Source organism: Wolffia australiana, chromosome 6 (genome assembly GCF_029677425.1).
Source record: "Wolffia australiana isolate 7733 chromosome 6, ASM2967742v1".
NCBI lineage: Eukaryota > Viridiplantae > Streptophyta > Magnoliopsida > Alismatales > Araceae > Wolffia > Wolffia australiana.
The window spans coordinates 8,191,628-8,211,059 of NC_135840.1; the positions used below are offsets into that span (position 1 = coordinate 8,191,628).

Consider the following 19,432-nt stretch of genomic DNA (forward strand, 5'->3'; position numbering starts at 1 on the left):
CCTATATTTAATAAAAAATCAAAAATAATTCTCAAAAGTTTTCAAACAATGATCTTCCAACCAAGGTCACTGGTTGTGTGAATTATGAGGCACAATATTTTCTCCTTGTAAATTCGTCAAAACTGCACCAAAAGGCATGATTTTAAATCCTATGGATCTGGGATGATGTTAGAAAAAAAACTTTATGTTGAATGCTTTATGACGATTTTAGAAAATATTTCTCCTGAAGGCTAGATCTTATGCGTACTCTTTGTAGTGGAATTTTTCACCAAGAGAGAGAGAGACAAATGGTAATTTGAAATCAGGGATCGATCAGCCTATATAGACTTCAAAAATAAAAGGGCCGAGTCTATAATTTTAAAAAAACCAACATTCAAATATATTTAGTATGAGAGAGAACGTTATGCACAATAACTGACTCAATTTTGAATTGGCATAACTACAACTTTGACATTCATTTCATAAGCCATAGAAGGTAAAACTGATAATTAATTTAACTTCTAATTCATAGTTACTCTATATTTAATTTTATTTAAAATATTATAAGTATTTTTAAAAAAAATTCTATATTTAAGCTCTATAAATTAAACCAATATTTTGGATATAGATATTAAAGATAGGTTGATATTTCCATGTTGGCCATCTTGTTTCACTTCCCAGTTGATGTCCAATTAAGAAAAATATTTGACCAAAGACAGAGAGCTTGGGTATGAACATGGAATACAAATTTCTATCCCTAACTCAATGATATGACCCCGTCGGCCAGATTGTCAAAAATTACATGTCTTTATAAACATGAAGATAGTAATCTAATTCATAGTTTCAACCATTTGAAGTTGATTATCTTCACATCCATAGTCCTTAATCTGAATAAACATGTGTGATATGAGTTAAACCCATTGAATGATGGTTGGGATAGCATAACCCAATTTGAACATTCCTCAAAGAAAAATTTAGGCATTTTACTAATATGTACTTATTCTTAATCTTCACTAATGTAAAACCCTGAAGGAAAATGGCATGCATTGTGGAATTAGTATCATATTTTATCTGATGCCAAAAAATAATCATTTTGAAAAAAAATTTAGGGACAAAATATTTTTAAAAATATATAAATGCTATTTAATTTATACTGATATAATTTTGAACATCATAATTAAGTACAAATAAGGAGGAATTGAGCAAGAATTTTATGTCGGTTTATAAATGTATCACAATGTTTTGAACTAAACATTATGGGTGCAGTCTCTAGTAATGACTAAAAATACATATACATATGTAATAACCAATTACATATACATTGATGTGATTCATAAATTGAAGTTGTGTGGGAATTTGTGATAACATAACATTAAGTCAATAAACCTTTGATTGTGTACTTGATTTTTGCTACTTATTTTGGATGTGTAAATGTGTTATTCACTATTTATTTCTTGGTTTTCACATGTATTATTCACTTATTATAAAAATTCCCCTTCTATTATATTCTATGCCAAAACTAGGGCACCGCAAATCTCCAATATTCACCATAGCTAGCCGTTACTCGGCTGACCCAAAATCCTTTCAGCTATTCATGTACTTGGTCACAAGATGAACTAACTGGTTGGGATCAGAAAAATAGCAGATCTGACTGGATTAACACAGACAACACCGAGTCAAATCAGTCAAACCAGCGCCAAACCAGTCTGGTTGGCCAATCAAATGACTATGGACCAGAGCAACCGCCGCTTATACATACTCTGCATGTTTTCACATGTATCTACATGCCCATGGCTTCCCCCCACCATCTGGCACTGACAAAGCACCTAAAAAAGCTACTAACACATTTGAAATTCATTTTTTTCTCTAAAACTTCTTGAAAATTTCCTTGAAATCATATTAAATCAGTTAATTGTATTTAAAATAATTAGTATGGATATTTAAATGGCTTTCAATAGTTTTCTTCTCTTTAGTTTCATGTAATTCTAAGAAAACATCTTTAAAATATATCTATTGACCAAAATTGTATCTCTCATTACCTGCTCCCTATGTATTAGACCCTGTACTAAGGAAAGTGTTATTAATTACTGCATAAATCAAAGCTTAAGAAGGAAATATTCAACATAAGTTATTGTTTATGAACTGCTTGATATGGAAGCTGACTTTTAGGAGAATAAATATAAAAATTTAGCACCACTCAACAGGAGCAGAACAATACAATGACTGTATATGCTCACATCCTCTTGTGCAAAATAAGATCTAATAATGGTTTGTTCCTTTAAAGTGATGCTGCGAGGCCCCACTTGCCCAAATTCTAGCAGTATTGATGATGTCTGCTTTGGAATTAATTTTCTTTTTTTTGCATTCAATTCCTAGTACCAGATGGTGTTGTCTTGATCCGCATTGATCTTTCCACCATATCCCATCCGATATGGCATATATATAGAGGAGACAGGGCGGTGGTTTGAAGGGGTTCCTCAACCATACCCCAAAAAGAGAAACTATACAGTGATCAATGCTTTGAAAAAATCCTTACTAATGCACATATTAATACATATCTTAGCACAAGAACCTTGCACATGTAACCCTACACCCTCAAGAAAACATCATTTATTACTCCAATACTCCTACAAACTACTTTGTGAACTTCAAAATTAGGTAATTTGATATTGCCTATTATGAATCAAACATGGATAAACTTAACCTAATAAATAAAAACATGTTGTTTGCACATTAGATGCATAACAACATGTTCTTTAAGGTAATGGGGCTATGATCATGATAACATTAAATAGTTCATGATAATTATGTGCTAAGTCATTTTATCCTATCACTTGGAAAATATAAAGAAAATGAATAAATCATAATTTTATTTTAATAAATGAATATTGTAAACATTATGAAAGTCTTTAATTGTCTTTTTTTATGTGTTTGTTTTGATTTTTTAAGAGTAACCCCTCTTTGCTTATAGAGTCAAGTGAATTTATTCTCATACCTTCTTGATATTTAATTGAGATGCATGACATATGAGATATAAAAGTTGACTCGAGGAAATAATTGAGAAAAAGAGAATCGGGATATTGTTCAAGTTGTAGTGTTGCAGGGTCTTCGTTGACTGCTTTGGATGATCCTTGAGCTCTTGTCAAAACCATAAGGTAAAAAGAAGGTTAGTAATTGGGTTAAGGGTGATAGTCACCCTTAACAAAAAAAAAATGAGATGAACTTAAATGTGAAATGATAAATTCACTAACACCTTGCTCCTCGGCAACGACGCCAGTTGATAACTCATATTTTGGAGTTTATTAGTGATAAAGTAATCACTAATTATAGTTGTTTAGGTAATCTGAATTTAAACAACAATATTTATAAACCTTACTAGCCTAGGAGAGTAAGGATCGATCCTAAGAGAGAAAAGTAATAGTTAGTGAATTTTTAGTTTAAAATATTTTTTGGTACATTTGTATGAGTTTATTTTATACTTATAATTTATTACCTATAAAGCAAAGTAACAAGATTTACTAAAATTATAATTAAGAAATTTATATATATGAAAATTAATCCTAGAAGGAAATATTAGACAAAGTATGATTTTTGGGAATTTTCAAGATTTTTAGGGAATTATTTTAAATTTAAAATAAAATAAAATAAAAATAAAATAAGTTAAAATAAAATAAATTTAACTTTATGGATGTTGGAGGCGTTGGAACCGTCTGGATGTTGGCTAGCTGATCCGAGACTAACCTGCAGACAAAGGTGAACAAATAGGGATGAGGGGAAGAAATAGTGATTGAACCTCTTTGCCACACCCACTAAGGCCCAAGGTGATCAAGACTCTTCCACTTCTCCAGCAACTCTTGCTTTGGAACGCCACTGATCTACCCAACTCTCACTGAAGGTAAGAGGAGTCAAGAAAAATTTCACACAGGCCACTAAATCTTGGATTTGGATTGAAATAAGAGTGAGTATTACATTGCATTGTGCGGGGTTTATATAGGGAGGAGAGAGAATTGATTACCCTTGGATCTCCCAAGGCATTGAATGGTCCAGATCTTTTCTGCAGCCACAATCCTTGTGAAGAGATGTCCTCTAATCAGGTTTGAATCCTCTGATTTCTCCTTATTATGGTCGCTCACTTGGCTTGCCTTTTTTTGAAGAGTTGGCCTTAATGAGATTAAAGGCTCATTAAAGTCATGCAAGCTGTAACTCTGGGCCACTCCTGGAGCTCTGAACGATGTTGGGCCTTCTTGAACCTCTTTTCCTTATCCCAATAACCCTCAAATGAGACCTAAACCTGAAAATGTCGAAAACTCTAAAAAAGAAGTGAGATTCATTCCACTTGACTCTGAGTCAAGCGGGTTAGTCTAAAAGAATACTTATAAATACTCAATTACTAATTTAGGCCAACTTCATGAATTAAGTGCTAAACAATGTTTAAATGATAAATTTAAATATTTATACTCATTACACAGTTCAATCAAGTATGTCATTTAGCACCTACTATTTGATTCATCAAATACACTTGAAGTCTATTTGCAAAAAAAATTCTTATTTGTATTTTAACTGAGTTTGGTGAAGCTATACGAGCCCACCATAGTTCATTTAGTGATAAACCTTGTTCTTGATAGATTTGTGTGGCCTAGAAGCCAATCAAATATTATGTATCTTTTAATTAAAATAAATCATCATTTATTTTTCGTGTAATGTTGATATAAGTTTATGAATACCCTTAATGAAAAAATAAATTATTATGGTATCATTACACTATGATCACTAGCATATAAACTTCTAGCTAATTATCCTATTCAAATGATATTTAATAAGGATGTATAGGTATCTGAATATAATAGCACTATCCATTCCCATTCATATGATGAGTATTGCAAACACATAAAGGATAGATAGTGCTTGCTTGTATAAACACCTAAATGGTATCATACCTTGCTATCGATCAGGTTGATTCAGGTTACAATTTGGACCATTAAATTTATTGGTCTTTAAAGTCTTATTGACTAAATTTATACATGGGTCTATAGTGTCATTAGGTATCAAAGGATTTTATATAAAATATGAATCAAGTATGAAAGGAAGAAAGCTACATTTTAGAGATACGCATGCAAGTCTCCTTACTTACTTGAGTCACATGATAAGAAAATCAACTCAAATATTTGGAGACCATATGCATGAAGAGACAAGGAGGTCCTACATAAGACTGTGTATATCTAGAGGCATCAGTTTTGAATGACTCAAGCGACTCAGTCAAGGAACCTAATACTTGCAGATTTGACTATTTTACACAAGGTGATAAGATCATCAATGTGTTTTTACTCGTAGCTTGTATGGTCCATCTATGTAGTGAGTATTGCGTGGGTATGCCTAAAGGAAGGAAATATGAGGCTCAAAGAGACTCAATCATGGAACCCAAGATCGACAACATATTCAACTCACGCTAGGTGATAAGACCGACAACATATCTTTTTTCTTAGTTTTATTCTGTCTCGTGAATTGATAACATGCAATTTTATCATGCAAAATCATGGAATTTATAAGAAATTTTCACCTAAAACATTAATATTGCATGTTATCATTATGAAAGTATAAGCAATTTCCAAAAAAGTTGATTTTTTACAATTTTATGAATTTTTAGTTAATTATGCACAATTTTCTGATTTTATTTTTATGGAAAAATGATTTTTAAAGTCAAAATATATTTTCAAATGAATTTATTTCAGTTGAAAATATATTCTTATAATTTTTCTGATTTTTTCACATTTTTTTAGAATTTTCTGGAATGATTTAGAGCAAGAAATGAAATTTATTTCATAAAAAAAATCATTCTCGGACCTTTTTTATTCATCACAGGCGTAAATATCAAATTTTTATTGTTTTAAGGGCAATTTTTTGATTTTTTAAACCGCGAGGGGTTTTTTACAATTTTCCAGGCGATTTCTATGGTTTTTCTTTGATTTTCCAGGGGTACGTGGCACTTCCGCAGAAGGCCACGTCGCCGGTTACTGTTACAAAGCGGAGTAAATAGGTTTTTTTTTTTGAATTAAAAAAATCATTTTCTCCCTCTGTGCGTAGCGCGGTGCGCGCCACGCACAGAGGGGTACGTGGCGCAATTGGAGGCATTGAGCGCTTTGTACTCATATATTACGTGCGAATTAAACTCACCATGCGCTGTATGCATTCTGTTACACAGGGGGGTACGTGGCGAATTTTGGCGCTTTAGCGCTTGAGAAAAGAAAAAAAACGTGCAGCCAATCGGAGCGCGCCACGTGGATTCTCTAACCGTTCGACCAGAGGAGAGAGAAAATCAAGCATAAAAACTTCAAAAATTCATAACTTTTCATCCTGATTTCCAAATGACCTGAAATTTTCAGGGTTTGTTTGTAATATTCGTAACCACCTTTCTGAGCCAAGAACACTATAAATTGGGCTCAGGAAGGTGGCGAAATTTGAACTTTGTTTTGAGCTCCAATACAATTGGCCAGGAGGACACAGCTTGATTCAGCAGTTCAAATTCGGATTGGAGCCTCTCCAGAGTCTTGTAAGTCTTCACACCTCTCAGATCTGTGATTTTTAGACGTTCTAACACGCCAAGGCATAGGCGAAAGATATATGCCCTAGAATCATTGATTTTGAGGGAGAAGCATAGGATCTCTGTTTAGGAGCCAAAAATTCTATCCTAGAAGTTAGATTTCATCATATTTCAACAATTCCTATCATTTAGATCTGTCAATTTTGACAGATCTGACTGTTAGGGCAAAAAATCCCCAAATTTCATGCACTTTCTCTCTCTAGGTTAAACTTCACTTTCTCTCTCTAGAATTCAAAAAATTCAAGTTACAGTTCTTCAATTCTCATCAATTCAAACTTCCACACAAAAATTCATCCAAAAATTCCATCATTTTAATACCTGAATCATAAAAACTCCATAAACTTCCTTAACTTTCTCTCTCTTCTAGTGTTTTAAACTAAAACCTTCTCAATTTCACTAAGTCAATCAGAATTTCTTGCAAAACTGCCTCTCTAGGGTTCGACTCCTTACTCAGCATTATACTAAAATCTTAATTGAGGAAGGAATTACAAATTTTATTGCATAAGCCTAAGAAAACAACGACAAATTAGGGATTAAAACACCGCAAATTTTAGGCTTATCATGAATCAATTCGGGATCATCTACAACATCTATATAACCCAAAACATGCATGGACATTTTTAAATATATTACAATACATATATCACAAAAAAAAAACATATCTGTCTGGTCTTTCGTCATTTCATCCCTAGCTAGTGGCCATCCTCATAAAATCATTTGTGTAGATTTGATCATCCAAGGTATGATATAGTTCCCTTAAAATGATAGATTAATCAACTGAATTAAACATGAACTAGAAATCCCCTGCACCTAATGGCATTTGACTTTGCTTTTACTCCACTCATTTGACTTAGTGTTTGCATTATTCTACAGTTTCATTATACCACTTTTCATGATTGCCTTGTTGCCTTACCCTCACCTCATCATTTCTTGAGCAAGTACACCTGTCACGTCCATACCGCCAAATATACAATTTATACATTTACTAGGATGACCGCGCCGAATATTAAACAACTTGAACTTCTAGTTGCACACAAAAGTTTGATAACAACTGTCATCATATTATTAATTCATTTAACCATGTAAATTTTATGGAAACAATTTATACAGAAACAAGTTTAAGAGTTCAATGGTAGATTTGTATCTCTTCATTTGAGGAAAAATAAAACTTGGAAGATAAATTCAAATTATAAATATTTCTTAAATTTCAATAAAATTAAATGTCTACATTATAAAAAACATGAATTACACAATAAAATTTAAAAGGTACAATATCACGATATTAAAGCTTAAAGTTTAAAAAATACATTTAAGTTTCAAAATGATGTGTAACCCACTTCCTTGATGAAACTTGTGAGGAAATAGATGAAGAAATTTTCTCAGAATTAATGAATTTGGATTAAAATATGTTTCAACGTATCCAGTGACTGATAGCCTTTATTGATTAGGTTATTAATTATCTTATCAACATATACATTGATTAATCAAGGATTGATTCAACCCAATTTATAGGTTAAGTTCCCAGCCCATGGGGTTCCAAGCTATACATCATGCTCTAGTAGATACAAATGAGTATGTTAACTCATCTCACGGAACCTTATCAACATTGGTTACCATGAACTTCTAGTCGCATGTACATTTATCGCATAGCTCTTCTCCCACATTCCACCACCTTGGCTAATGACTTCATTACACCCACTATATATATCGTTGGAGTCTCCACACTAATGGATACATTATCAGCAATTATTATCATGTGAATTAGACTATATTGTGTTACTTCTCAGGATTTTTTGACATTCTTCTAGAGCATCATTCAAATATAAATATTTAGGATACATATTTAAAGACAAGTGATCACTGTATCATTATCTCGTCATAATTCTCTTAGACATTACATGCATTTATGGATATTAATTATACACATTCCTTTTGAATGTAATCAATGTATTGAACAAGATATATAATCTGTAATTGGCTTGTCGGCTACTTATATTTCTATAAAATACAACTTATTATTAAATATGGAAGGAGAAAAGGAAAAAATATAGTGTTTCTTTTAGATAAAATTTTGATGGTTTGAGATAAATTCTCCTTTCCCTTAAGATTAAAAAATTCTAGACAAATTATTCAACACATATACCTTATCAACACTTTGATTATTTCTCCTTATCCACAAACATATAAATTAATCAAATACATCTTTTTTCACCCACAGCTTTGTTAGTTATGCATTTAAAGTATTAATTTCTAATTTATTATTTACTCTATTCATTGTGTCTTGCGATAATACAAATATTTTTACTTTTTCTACATCTTGTGGATCATTTACTAGTTTATATATTTTGGTTTTTATTTTTGTTCATAACTATTGATTTTTATTTTCTTATAAAGGTGAGAAGAGTAATAATATATTTTATTGTAAAGCCCTTATGGATGGGTTATATGTATATTGGACCAAAGGTGACTAATGGATGGCTTTATCCTTAACTATCAACCATGTTGATTCAAACCTAAAAGCACGTATTTAAATAAAGAAAGTATTGCCTCATATATTTTCAAGGTGAACTCATACATCCCTTCTACATCTCTAACACACACAACTACCATTGTGTCCTAAAAAATAATTTACAAGTTATTACGAAACTTTTATCATATCATTTTCTGTAGAAAACATGTAAACAATATCTTCTCACTCTAGACTTACTAGTAGAGAAGAAAAGAAAGAATTAAACCACAGGTTCTGACTTTATGGGGCAAATTATTGTCTAACTATCCAGTAGAGAAGAAAAGAAAGAATTAAACCGCAGGTTCTGACTTTATGGGGGCAAATTATTGTCTTCAAAATAAAATATACCAGAAGAATAGGGTTGGACATTTAGGACCGAGGAACCTGTCAGACTGCACCCAGACTGTAGGTCTTCCATTTGACGGTGGACCGGTTGGTGAGCAGGTTTAGGCCCAAAGGTCCAACAGACGGGGACCGAACAAGAACAGACCTGAACTGGTACTAACTTTAGGTAATGTTTAGGTCTTTGCTAAAAACCAGGACCGTGCCCGGACAAGTAATTTATGGTCTTTTTCTTTCTATATATTATTTTATTTATATATGAAAGTTAAGACAGAATATGTACTAAAGTTAAGAAAGAATCATATAATAATCGAGAAAAAATGGTTAATTTTTTTGTAAATCTTTCTTTACTTTTATTTGAAGAAACCCTATTGAAGAGTGCATCAACAGTAAATATATAAAACGGATAGTATTTAACCCCCCTCCCTCTTCCTCCAAAAACCCTACCACTGTCGAGCTTACTGTTGTCCAGCCATGGCGATCTCTTCTCTCCGCCTTCGGAGAGCTCTGGCGATCACCTCCTCGATTCTCGGACCTCGTCCCATCACTGCCTCAGCAAGGCTCAGTCCTCCTTCCTTCGATCAGTTCTTGTCGCCTCCTCCGAATCAGATCGCGCGGCCGATTCACGCGACTCAATTCTTCGGATTCCGAACCTCGGCGCATTTGCTCGATCGCCGTATGGCGGACGATGATCGGAAGATTGATCCCGACGAAATCCTCTTCGAAGGTTGCGACTACAACCACTGGCTCATCACCATGGAGTTTCCCAAGGACCCTAAGCCTACGCCTGAGGAGATGGTCGAGACCTATGTTCAGACTTTGGCCAAGGTCGTCGGAAGGTAATTTTTAATTTGTGTCTTCTTCTTTGATGATTCGTCGCTGTATGTTCGGCTTTCAGAGATTATTTCCTTGCCAGCTTCTGGCGATCGTCGGCCTTTATTCGATTTGAATTTGTGATCGATCTTCGAGCATTCGATTTTTCGATTTTGTTGTCATTCTTTCACTCTATGATCGGTTAAATAGATCCCCTGACGATCGTCGGTCTTTATTCGATTTGAATTTGCGATCGATCTTAGAGCATTCAATTTGGTACTGATCGATTTTGTTGTCATTCTTTCACTCTATGATCGGTTAAATAGATCTCTAATCATCTCTTTCTATGAATTGCAAATCTGAGAATCCTACCATCGGAGCTTCTTTCATTGATTTATTTTCTACGCCAAAAGAAATTTAATCATCGATAGTTGCCGTCGATTGGTTTATTGTTAATCTATTATTTCGATTGTTTGATCATCATTTCGCGGATCACATGTGAATTGTCTCCGTTAAGATTTGTTCTGATTATTCTCTTATTACTTAAGATCTTGATCCTAATCTCGTCCACTATTGATGGCAGCGTCGAGGAGGCGAAGAAACGAATGTACGCCTGCAGTACAACGACATACACCGGTTTCCAGGCGGTGATGACTGAAGAAATGTCTGAGAAATTCAGAGGCACGTCGTTCATTCTCTTCATTTAATCTTCTTCTCATTGTTCTCCTCTGAACTGTTCATTGTTCATAGATTCAGATTATTTTTTTTACTTTGGAATCACGCAGGCCTACCCGGAGTTGTTTTCATTCTGCCTGATTCTTACATCGATCCGGTGAACAAAGAGTACGGAGGTGTGTAATCTTCCCTCTCCAACTTCCAACAACTGTAAAACTTATGGTTGATCCAGTAAAATCTTCATAAGCTTTGCCCATACTTGATATTTGTTCTGGGTAATTCATAGTTTACTTGGCTATAGTTCCAGATCGTCCCGGACGTGGACGATGGACGGGACGGGACGAATTCCGTCCCGTCTGACTTCCAGAGTAAGTTCAGGGACGCAGGACGGGACGGTTTTTCGTCCAACGATAAAAAACCGTCCCGTCCTGTCATACCAGGACGGTTTTTCGTCCCGTCCAGTCCTCCTGGGACAAATTTTCGTCCCAAAATTTGTCCCGGATGAAAAAAACCCATTTTATATTTTTAATATATTAATATAGATTTTTTCAAGTTTTTTAGGGAATTACTGAGCAGATAGAACTCAAAGGGACATGTGTACAATTATTTCTCAGTGGCGTCCATTTGCACGCACGTAAAAATACAGGGACTTTGATGCAAATTGTTATTGCGAGGCCATGTGAATCTGGTGGTTTTCCTTCCAGATTCGTCCGTCCATTATTCGAGACCTCCAGACGGACGGTTTTTTCGTGCCAGGGGATGAAAACCGTTCTGGTGGTCCCTGGGACGAATTTTCGTCCCGAAATTCGTCCAAATCCTCGGATGGGACGACTTTTTTGTCCCGGGATGAAAAAATCGTCCCGTCCGTATCCCTGCACTATATACTTGGCAACCGGCTATATAGCCGTTGCCATATCATGCTCAATTGGAAAGATGATTCCACAACCATGCATCAAACTCACGTAATTTCTACCGATTGATCAATTATTTTTTTTCCAAACTGGGTGTTGGAATCAGGGGACAAGTACGACAACGGGGTGATAACGCCGAGGCCGCCGCCGGTGCAGTACGGTAGGCAGGGAAGATACGGGGACCGAAACAGGAGCTACGACAGGCCGAGGTTCGACCGGCAGCCACAGGGCCCGCCGCCGCAGCAGCCCAATTACGGCGCTCCAGAAAGAAGGGGATATGGGCCTGGAGAAGGAGGGAGAGACGGGCGATTTCCGCAGGGACAAGACATGGGTCCCGGCTATGGCGGGGGTTATCAGCAGCAGGGGCCTGGACAAGGCCAGGGCTACCAAGGCCCTCCCCCGCCGCCGCCGCCGCCTCCTCCGGGACATGGTGGCTGGGACGGCCGGAATCAGGTAAACTCAACTTCTTGCAAATAATTGAAGACTTTGGTGCCATTTCTTTCTAGATTATATTTTGTGTAAGTATTTGTGAATAAAATGCAGGGCTACCAAGGACCCCCGTCCCCTCCGCTGCCGCCTCCTCCCGGGCCAGGTGGCTGGGGCGGCCGAAACCAGGTAAACTAGATTTCTTCCAATATAATTGGAGAATCTTGGGCCTTACTGTTTCTAGACATTTCATCTAAACTATGGTGAATAAACTGCAGGGCAATCAAGGTCCCCCTCCGCCTCCGGGTGGCAACTGGGACAACAGGAATCAGGTAATCTAGATTTTTTTCTAATTTTTGGAAAAATTTTTGGTTTGATTATTTTCTATAACATTTTCTCTAACACTTAGAAACAAATGCAGGGCTACCAAGGTCCCCCGCCTCCGGGGGGTAATTGGGACAACGGCCGGAATCAGGTAATATTTTCATCTAATAATTGGAAATTTCAGTGCCCCATTTACTCTTTTTTTTCTAATATGCAGGGGCAGGGGCAATACTGACCCTCGCAAGCGGCTTGAGGATGTCATCTTCTCTGATGTTGGTTTTCCTCTGATTTAAGCTTGTATGCGTGATGAAACTCTTTCGACTTTGCTAGAATTTTCGAATTAGGAAAATATGGGTTCCACATATCTTTATAAAAAAAGAGAGATCTCTTGTGATGAAAGTCGTACCTGTCAACGGGAGCGTGCGTTGACCGAGGTAAGAAGAGACTTCAGCTTCCGGGTCTCGTGGACGATGGATTCCTGGTCAAAGAGGGCAGACACAACGGCTACCCCTCTGAGGTTAGGCAGAGAAAGACCCAAGACTGCGGAAGCATTGCCGGGGCCGATCCCTCCAATAGCGACGACAGGGAGGCCCGACGTGGCACAGACATATCTCAGCCCATCGAGGCCGATGGTGATGTTACTGGCCTTGGTGTTGGTGGGGAAAACACCGCCGCAGCCGATGTAGTCCGCGCCACCGGCAAGCGCTGCTGCCGCCTGTGCTGGTGTCTTGCAGGAGACGCCGATGATCTTCTCCTGCCCGAGTAGAGCACGGGCGGCGTGAGCGGGCATGTCTGATTGGCCGACATGAACGCCATCCGCACCGCAGGCAAGAGCCACATCGACGCGGTCATTGATCAGGAGAGGGACTCCCCGCCGCCGGCAAACTTCTGCGCACGCCGCCGCCGCCTCCACAAACGCCCCCGTCTCTGCTTCCTTCTCTCTGTGCTTTTCATTATCACAAATTACGCAATTTGAAGTTTTGTATTACAAGGATTGAAGTTTAATTCAGAATTGACCTGAGCTGAACCATGGTGGCTCCTCCTTCTATAACAGCTTCCACGGCTTCTGCGATGGAGCGGCCCCACTTCTTGTTCATCCTAGAGTCCGTCACAGCGTATAAGAAAAGGTCATCCGGGTTAAATCTTCGGTTCTCCCTTCCAAATTCTGAATGGATATGGAGCTTGAAGAAGTGATCAAACGGTCCTTGAGAGCCGCCTCCAATGGCGATATCCTTGCTGTAGCGAAGGGCCTTCTCGACGTAGTTCTTCGCCGCCTACAAAATCAATAAGTAACAGTTTGGTTATAAAAATCAACATTGATGGGATTAATAACTAATTCAAATTTTCAATTTTAGAATACACCTTGACAGCTTCATGCATTGATGAGCCTTTGGCGAGCTCTGCAGCAATGGATGAAGCCAGCGTGCAACCGGTTCCATGGGTATTGCGCGTCTTCAATCGCTGCCCACGCAACTCAAGGAATTGTTCACCTGAGGAAATCATAATGAAGGTTCTCAGTCAAGGAAGAGAGTAAAATATATCGGAGATCATAATAAATCCACCATCAAAGAAGATGTCGATGGCATCTAAAGAATCTGGCAGATGCCCTCCCTTCACGATTATACTTCTGCGAAAAGAAAATGTGTTCATTCCGGGAAAAAACATCTAAAACTGAATAAATTGATTCAGTGAATAATGCGATTTTTAGAGTAAAGCCAACCTGGGGCCCAGTTGATGTATGGATCTAGCAGCTGTAAACATGTCAGCTACAGTTTCTATAGACAGTCCACCAACAAGTGCAGAGGCTTCTTTTAAATTTGGTGTGACTATATCAGCCATGGGAAGAAGTTCCTCACTGGGTAACCCTCAGTTCATTAGAATTCATGGAGTATTATAATCCGAATGAACGAAATAATGATCTAGAAAAATTAAATGAAAAAAATTGATGCTTTACCGAAGTGCATTCAAGGTATCTGGAGTGGCAAGAGCATCCCCGCTAGTGGATACCATGACAGGATCAACAACTAAAGCTGCCTTGAAAATGGAGGAAAACTAAGTATGAAAATTTGACGAGCTCATACAACAAAACAATTCTTATTATTTTGCATACCTTTTACTCTGAATTCCCGAAGCTTCTCGCATAAAGCTTTTATTATTTCAACGGATGGAAGCATGCCGGTCTTCACCTAATAAATCGAAATATAGTCGTGCTTGATCAACTTTGCATGTTATTAGTTCCTTAAAACCTAACTAAATTATTGGAGAAACTCCTAAAAATGAAATATTGGTACCCTGGGTATACATTTCAATACCGTTGTTTATGTCTATCGTTTTATGAAAATGAAACTAATGATATAAATGCAGAAGGGGAATCTTGAATAGAACTAATCAGGCAAGGGTGCAATAAACTAATGATAGACGATCGTGATTATCAGCTGAATGATAACGGATTACAATTTATTGAACGAAAAGGATTATGATCAACGTTTCCAAACAGAGAGAAGTAATGTAGGTTAATGGCATGATTTTCTCAAAGGGATAAGACGTACCACATCGACTTCCATGTCGGAAAGCACGGATCTAAGCTGGTTCTCGACAGAATCCACCGGAACGGTATGAATTCCCTGCAGAACAAACAAAAAATTCTTCGCAAACTCCCGAAATCGAGCAGAATATGCGAGCGCAACAGTTCATTAGAAACGGACCTGAACTCCGAGAGTGTTCTGCGCGGTGACAGCAGTGATCACCGAAGAACAGTACACTCCAAGCGCCCCGCAGGCCTTGAGATCTGCCTGGATCCCCGCTCCGGCGCCGGAATCAGACCCCGCGACGGTCAAAACGTGTGGAATCTTGTTCTTCTCAAAGCTCCCAGCCTGCGCCATCGCTACACGCGAACTCCGAATCCTCAAATCCCGGCGATAATCCGCCAAGAACCGCCTCGAAATCAAGTTCGACTGCGGTAGAAGTTCACGAAACGAGAGAACCTGCCGAGAAATCTCAGATCATAATTCAAAAATCCGCTAGAACAACCCTCTAATAAGATTCCTACCGGAGGAGAAGGCCGATGAAAAGCAACCAGCGCCATCTCGCTCTTCCTTGTAAAATCTCCATTTACATAAATCTAGAGTAACAACCCCCAACGGCCTATGACAGCCAATGGTAAGCTTCCACGTGTACAAATTTCAAACTTATCTACAGACTAAGCGATGGCCGTGTAGAACTTACCTTGAGTGGCCATGGCGGTGGCGGCGCCGCTCTTGCCAGGAGCGGCCCCTTCCCGCCATCATCGACTTCCTCGCGAAGAGATCGGCGATCTTCTCCAGAAATGCAAAGGATCGAACGATTTCCCCGCGATTCACGCCAGAATCATCAAAGCAGGCGGCTATGGCGACTCGATCCTCGTCTTCAAGCTCCTCCGGCTCTGCCACGACTGGAATTCCCCCGCCCTGGCCTCCAAGATCTTCAATTCGATCGAATTTCCCGACGTGTATCACTACACCGCGATGATTTCCGGACGAATTTCCACCGGATCTCCGCTCCAGGCCATCTCCTTGCACTCGCGCATGATCGCTGAAGGAATTCCCCCGGATTCCTTCGTGATCTCGCACGCGCTCCGAGCCTGCGCTCTCGCCGCCGCCTCGCAGGAAGGGAAGCAGATCCATGGCCAAATCCTCAAGCGCGGCCCCGATCTGACCTCTTCGCGGCCGGTTTGCCACAGACTGCTAGAATTCTACGCCAGATCCGGCGATTTCTCCAGCGCTCGCCAGGTGTTCGATGAAATGCCTAACCGAGACGCCGTCGCCGCCACCGTCCTCATATCCTGCTACGCTGAATTTGGGATGGTAGCCGATGCAGTCTCCGTCTTCGAGGCCGTGGAAGACTCCGAGAGAGACACCGCCTGCTGGACCGCCATGATCGACGGCCTCGCCCGCAACGACAGAGCCAACGAAGCTCTGCAATTCTTCCGGCAAATGCAGCAGCGCCGAGTCCGGCCCAACAAACTCACCCTCGTCTGCGCCCTCTCCGCCTGCTCCCAGCTCGGCGCCTTCGAGCTCGGCAAATGGATCCACTCCTACGTCGGCAAGCACGCCATGCAGCTCAACCTCTTCCTCGGCGCCGCCCTCGTCGACATGTACTGCCGCTGCGGCAGCCCGGAAGACGCCGAGAAGGTCTTCGCCGAAATGCCTGACCGAGACGCCATCGCGTACAACTCCATGATCGGCGGCCTCGCCGTCAACGGCAGAAGCGCCGCCGCGGTTGATCTCTTCATGGGCATGCAGGTGAGAGGCCTGAAGCCGACTCCGGCGACGTTCGTCAGCGTGCTCAAAGCCTGCAGCCACGGCGGGCTCGTCGAGCTCGGGCTTCAGATCTTCGGCTCCATGGAGACCGAGCACGGCATTGCGCCGCAGATCGAGCACTACGGCTGCGTCGTCGATCTGCTGGCCCGCGCCGGGCGGCTGCAGGAGGCCTGCAAGTTCATAAAAACAATGAAGGTGAAGCCAGACAACATCATGTACTGCTCAATTCTGGGAGGCTGCAAGCTATACCAAGATCTTGATCTGGGGAAAAGGATGGTGGAGAAGCTTCTGGCTGAGAATGTGGAGTCTGGGAGCTTCGTCTTGGCGGCGAACTTCTTCGCGGCGTTCGGGCTGTGGGAGGAGTCTGCGGAGATCAGGGCGAGGATGCGACGACGACGAAGGGCGGGTAAGGAGCCTGGATGCAGTGCAATTGAAGTGGGTGGGGAGGTGCATGAGTTCTTGCTGGGGGATATAAGGCATAAGAGGAGGAGGGAGATTTATAGGAAGCTGGAGGAGATGGGGGAGAAGGTGAAGAGGTTGGGGTACTCGCCGGAGACGGCGGCGGTGCTTCAGGACGTGGGGGAAGGGGAGAAGAAGAGGGCTCTCGAGATTCATAGCGAGCGGCTCGCGGTCTGCTTCGGGTTGATTTCTACGGAGAAGGGGACGACGATCTGGGTGGTGAAGAATCTGAGGATTTGTGGCGACTGCCATGATGTGATGAAGCTCTTGGCCAAGGTTGAAGGGAGGAAGATCATCATCAGGGATAGAAGCCGGTTTCATCATTTTGAGAATGGGGTCTGCTCCTGCAGTGATTTTTGGTGATCCTCAAAATATCCACCATAACAATCAAAATATCAAACCTGATGGAGAAATTCGCAGAAACAGGCCACCTGCCTTGTATTTCTTCATTTGATTGCTCCAGAAAAACTCTAGAATTAAGCAAAAAAGCAAACCAGGAACGCAGTCTTGCACAACTAAAAACTTGTAAATAGAGAGAGGGTTTGCGGAAGAACAACTCAAGAACAGCCAAAAAAACAAGAACAAGGAGCATCTAGAACAAACAATGTGGCATCATCCGACGTAATTCGAAACGGGAAATTAAAAGAAGAGTCATTTTTATTACAGCCAAGCAGATTGCAGAAGAAAGTTTGCGTTTGCAGCACAAATAACGCCGATCCAGACGAAAGATTTCAAAATCTGGCGATTACGGGATGTCCCAGGGCTTGGGCTCGGGAATGGCGACGACCATACCTCGAAGCTCGGGAGTGAGCACGATCTGGCACCCGAGCCTGGAGTGTTTGTTCAAAACTCTAGATCTCGAGGCCCTCGTCAAAACGTACGTCTCCTCGTAGGAAGGCGGGGGCAATTTCTCGAGCCATTCCGACGCGATTCTCACCTCGCATTCCGCGGAACAGGCGTCGATGTCTTCGAGGCGGTGCGATTCCGGATCGATCAATCCCGCGTTGCAGAGAGCTTTGAGCAGAGTCTGGCCCGCGAGGCCGACGACCTCATTCTTTCTCCCGTCCAAGTCGATGGCGAAGAGCTTGACGATCCGATCGGCGACCTTGGCGCCGGCGGAGGGGGCGACGGCCACGGGCGGCGCCGCCATGGAAGCGGCTCTTCTGACGAGCAGGCCCGAGGAGAGAGACAGCTTCCTCGCCATCGCCATCGCCATTGCCCTAGCTCCTCCTTCCCCCCTTTCCTTCTCTTCCTTCACTGCCTTCTTGTTCGATGTCAAGTCAGCCTGAAGGGTATTTTCGTGATTAATCCAAACGTCAGGGGTAGTTGCTCTGTTATTATTGGGCTGGGGGAAGCTCTGTATTCTTCCTGTATTGAGCCAGAAGGGTATTTTCGTGTTTAATCTCAACTTCGGGGGGCAGAAGTTATTTTGTTATTGGGCTGGGGGAAGAAGCCCAGTGTCTTTGATCTTCCTCCCCTTTCCTCTGTCTGCAATTCTGCATTGCATTGTTTGCTCCTCAAGTGATCCATAAGGGTATTTTCGTGATTAATCCTATTTTCAGGGCCAGTTGCTCTGTTGTTATTGGGCTGGGGGAAGCTCTGTATTGTTTCTTCATTGCATTGTTTTGTTCCTGTATTGAGCCAGAAGGGTATTTTCGTGTTTAATCTCAACTTCGGGGGGCAGAAGTTATTTTGTTATTAGGCTGGGGGAAGAAGCCCAGTGTCTTTGATCTTCCTCCCCTTTCCTCTGTCTGCAATTCTGCATTGCATTGTTTGCTCCTCAAGGGAGCCAGAAGGGTGTTTTCTTGATTAATCTTAACTTCGGGAGGCAGAAGCTCTATTGTTATTGGGCTGGGGAAGCCAAGTGTCTTTGCTCTTCCTCCCCTTTCCTCTGTCTGCAGTTCTGCAATTGCATTATTTGCTCCTCAAGTGAGCCAGAAGGATATTTTTGTGTTTAATCTCAACTTCAGGGGCATAAGTTCTATTGGTATTGGGCTGGAATTGTCTTTGCTCTTCCTCCACTTTCCTCTGTCTACATTTCTGCACTTGCATTGTTCCTCAAGTGAGCTAGACGGGTGTTTTAGTAGCTCATTCCAAC

General features: G+C 40.5%; 4 protein-coding genes across 4 annotated transcripts; 2 read left to right on the plus strand and 2 right to left on the minus strand.

Moving 5' to 3' along the window:
- The first annotated feature begins 9,853 nt into the window (after window positions 1-9,853).
- LOC144704217 (multiple organellar RNA editing factor 1, mitochondrial-like) lies at window positions 9,854-12,939 on the plus strand. Its single transcript, XM_078576543.1, has 8 exons — window positions 9,854-10,267; window positions 10,825-10,922; window positions 11,027-11,092; window positions 11,934-12,280; window positions 12,371-12,442; window positions 12,532-12,585; window positions 12,675-12,728; window positions 12,795-12,939. Exons 1-8 carry the CDS (start codon window positions 9,903-9,905, stop codon window positions 12,810-12,812), a joined length of 1,074 nt encoding a protein of 357 aa, XP_078432669.1. The 5' UTR covers window positions 9,854-9,902; the 3' UTR covers window positions 12,813-12,939.
- On the minus strand, window positions 12,900-15,943 carry TH1 (thiamine biosynthesis protein). The gene is made up of 11 exons (XM_078576537.1): window positions 15,803-15,943; window positions 15,627-15,721; window positions 15,283-15,561; window positions 15,127-15,201; window positions 14,688-14,763; window positions 14,532-14,607; window positions 14,298-14,432; window positions 14,140-14,204; window positions 13,940-14,067; window positions 13,595-13,851; window positions 12,900-13,518 (listed from the first exon to the last, which is right to left on the minus strand). The coding sequence occupies exons 2-11, from the start codon at window positions 15,660-15,662 to the stop codon at window positions 12,987-12,989; spliced, it is 1,659 nt and encodes a 552-aa protein (XP_078432663.1). The 5' UTR covers window positions 15,663-15,721; window positions 15,803-15,943; the 3' UTR covers window positions 12,900-12,986.
- On the plus strand, window positions 15,804-17,783 carry LOC144704211 (putative pentatricopeptide repeat-containing protein At5g59200, chloroplastic). Its single transcript, XM_078576536.1, has one exon. The coding sequence runs from the start codon at window positions 15,814-15,816 to the stop codon at window positions 17,695-17,697; it is 1,884 nt and encodes a 627-aa protein (XP_078432662.1). The 5' UTR covers window positions 15,804-15,813; the 3' UTR covers window positions 17,698-17,783.
- Window positions 17,784-17,908: 125 nt separating this feature from the next.
- LOC144704219 (2Fe-2S ferredoxin-like superfamily protein) lies at window positions 17,909-18,594 on the minus strand. Its single transcript, XM_078576547.1, has one exon. The coding sequence runs from the start codon at window positions 18,548-18,550 to the stop codon at window positions 18,080-18,082; it is 471 nt and encodes a 156-aa protein (XP_078432673.1). The 5' UTR covers window positions 18,551-18,594; the 3' UTR covers window positions 17,909-18,079.
- Window positions 18,595-19,432: the final 838 nt, after the last annotated feature.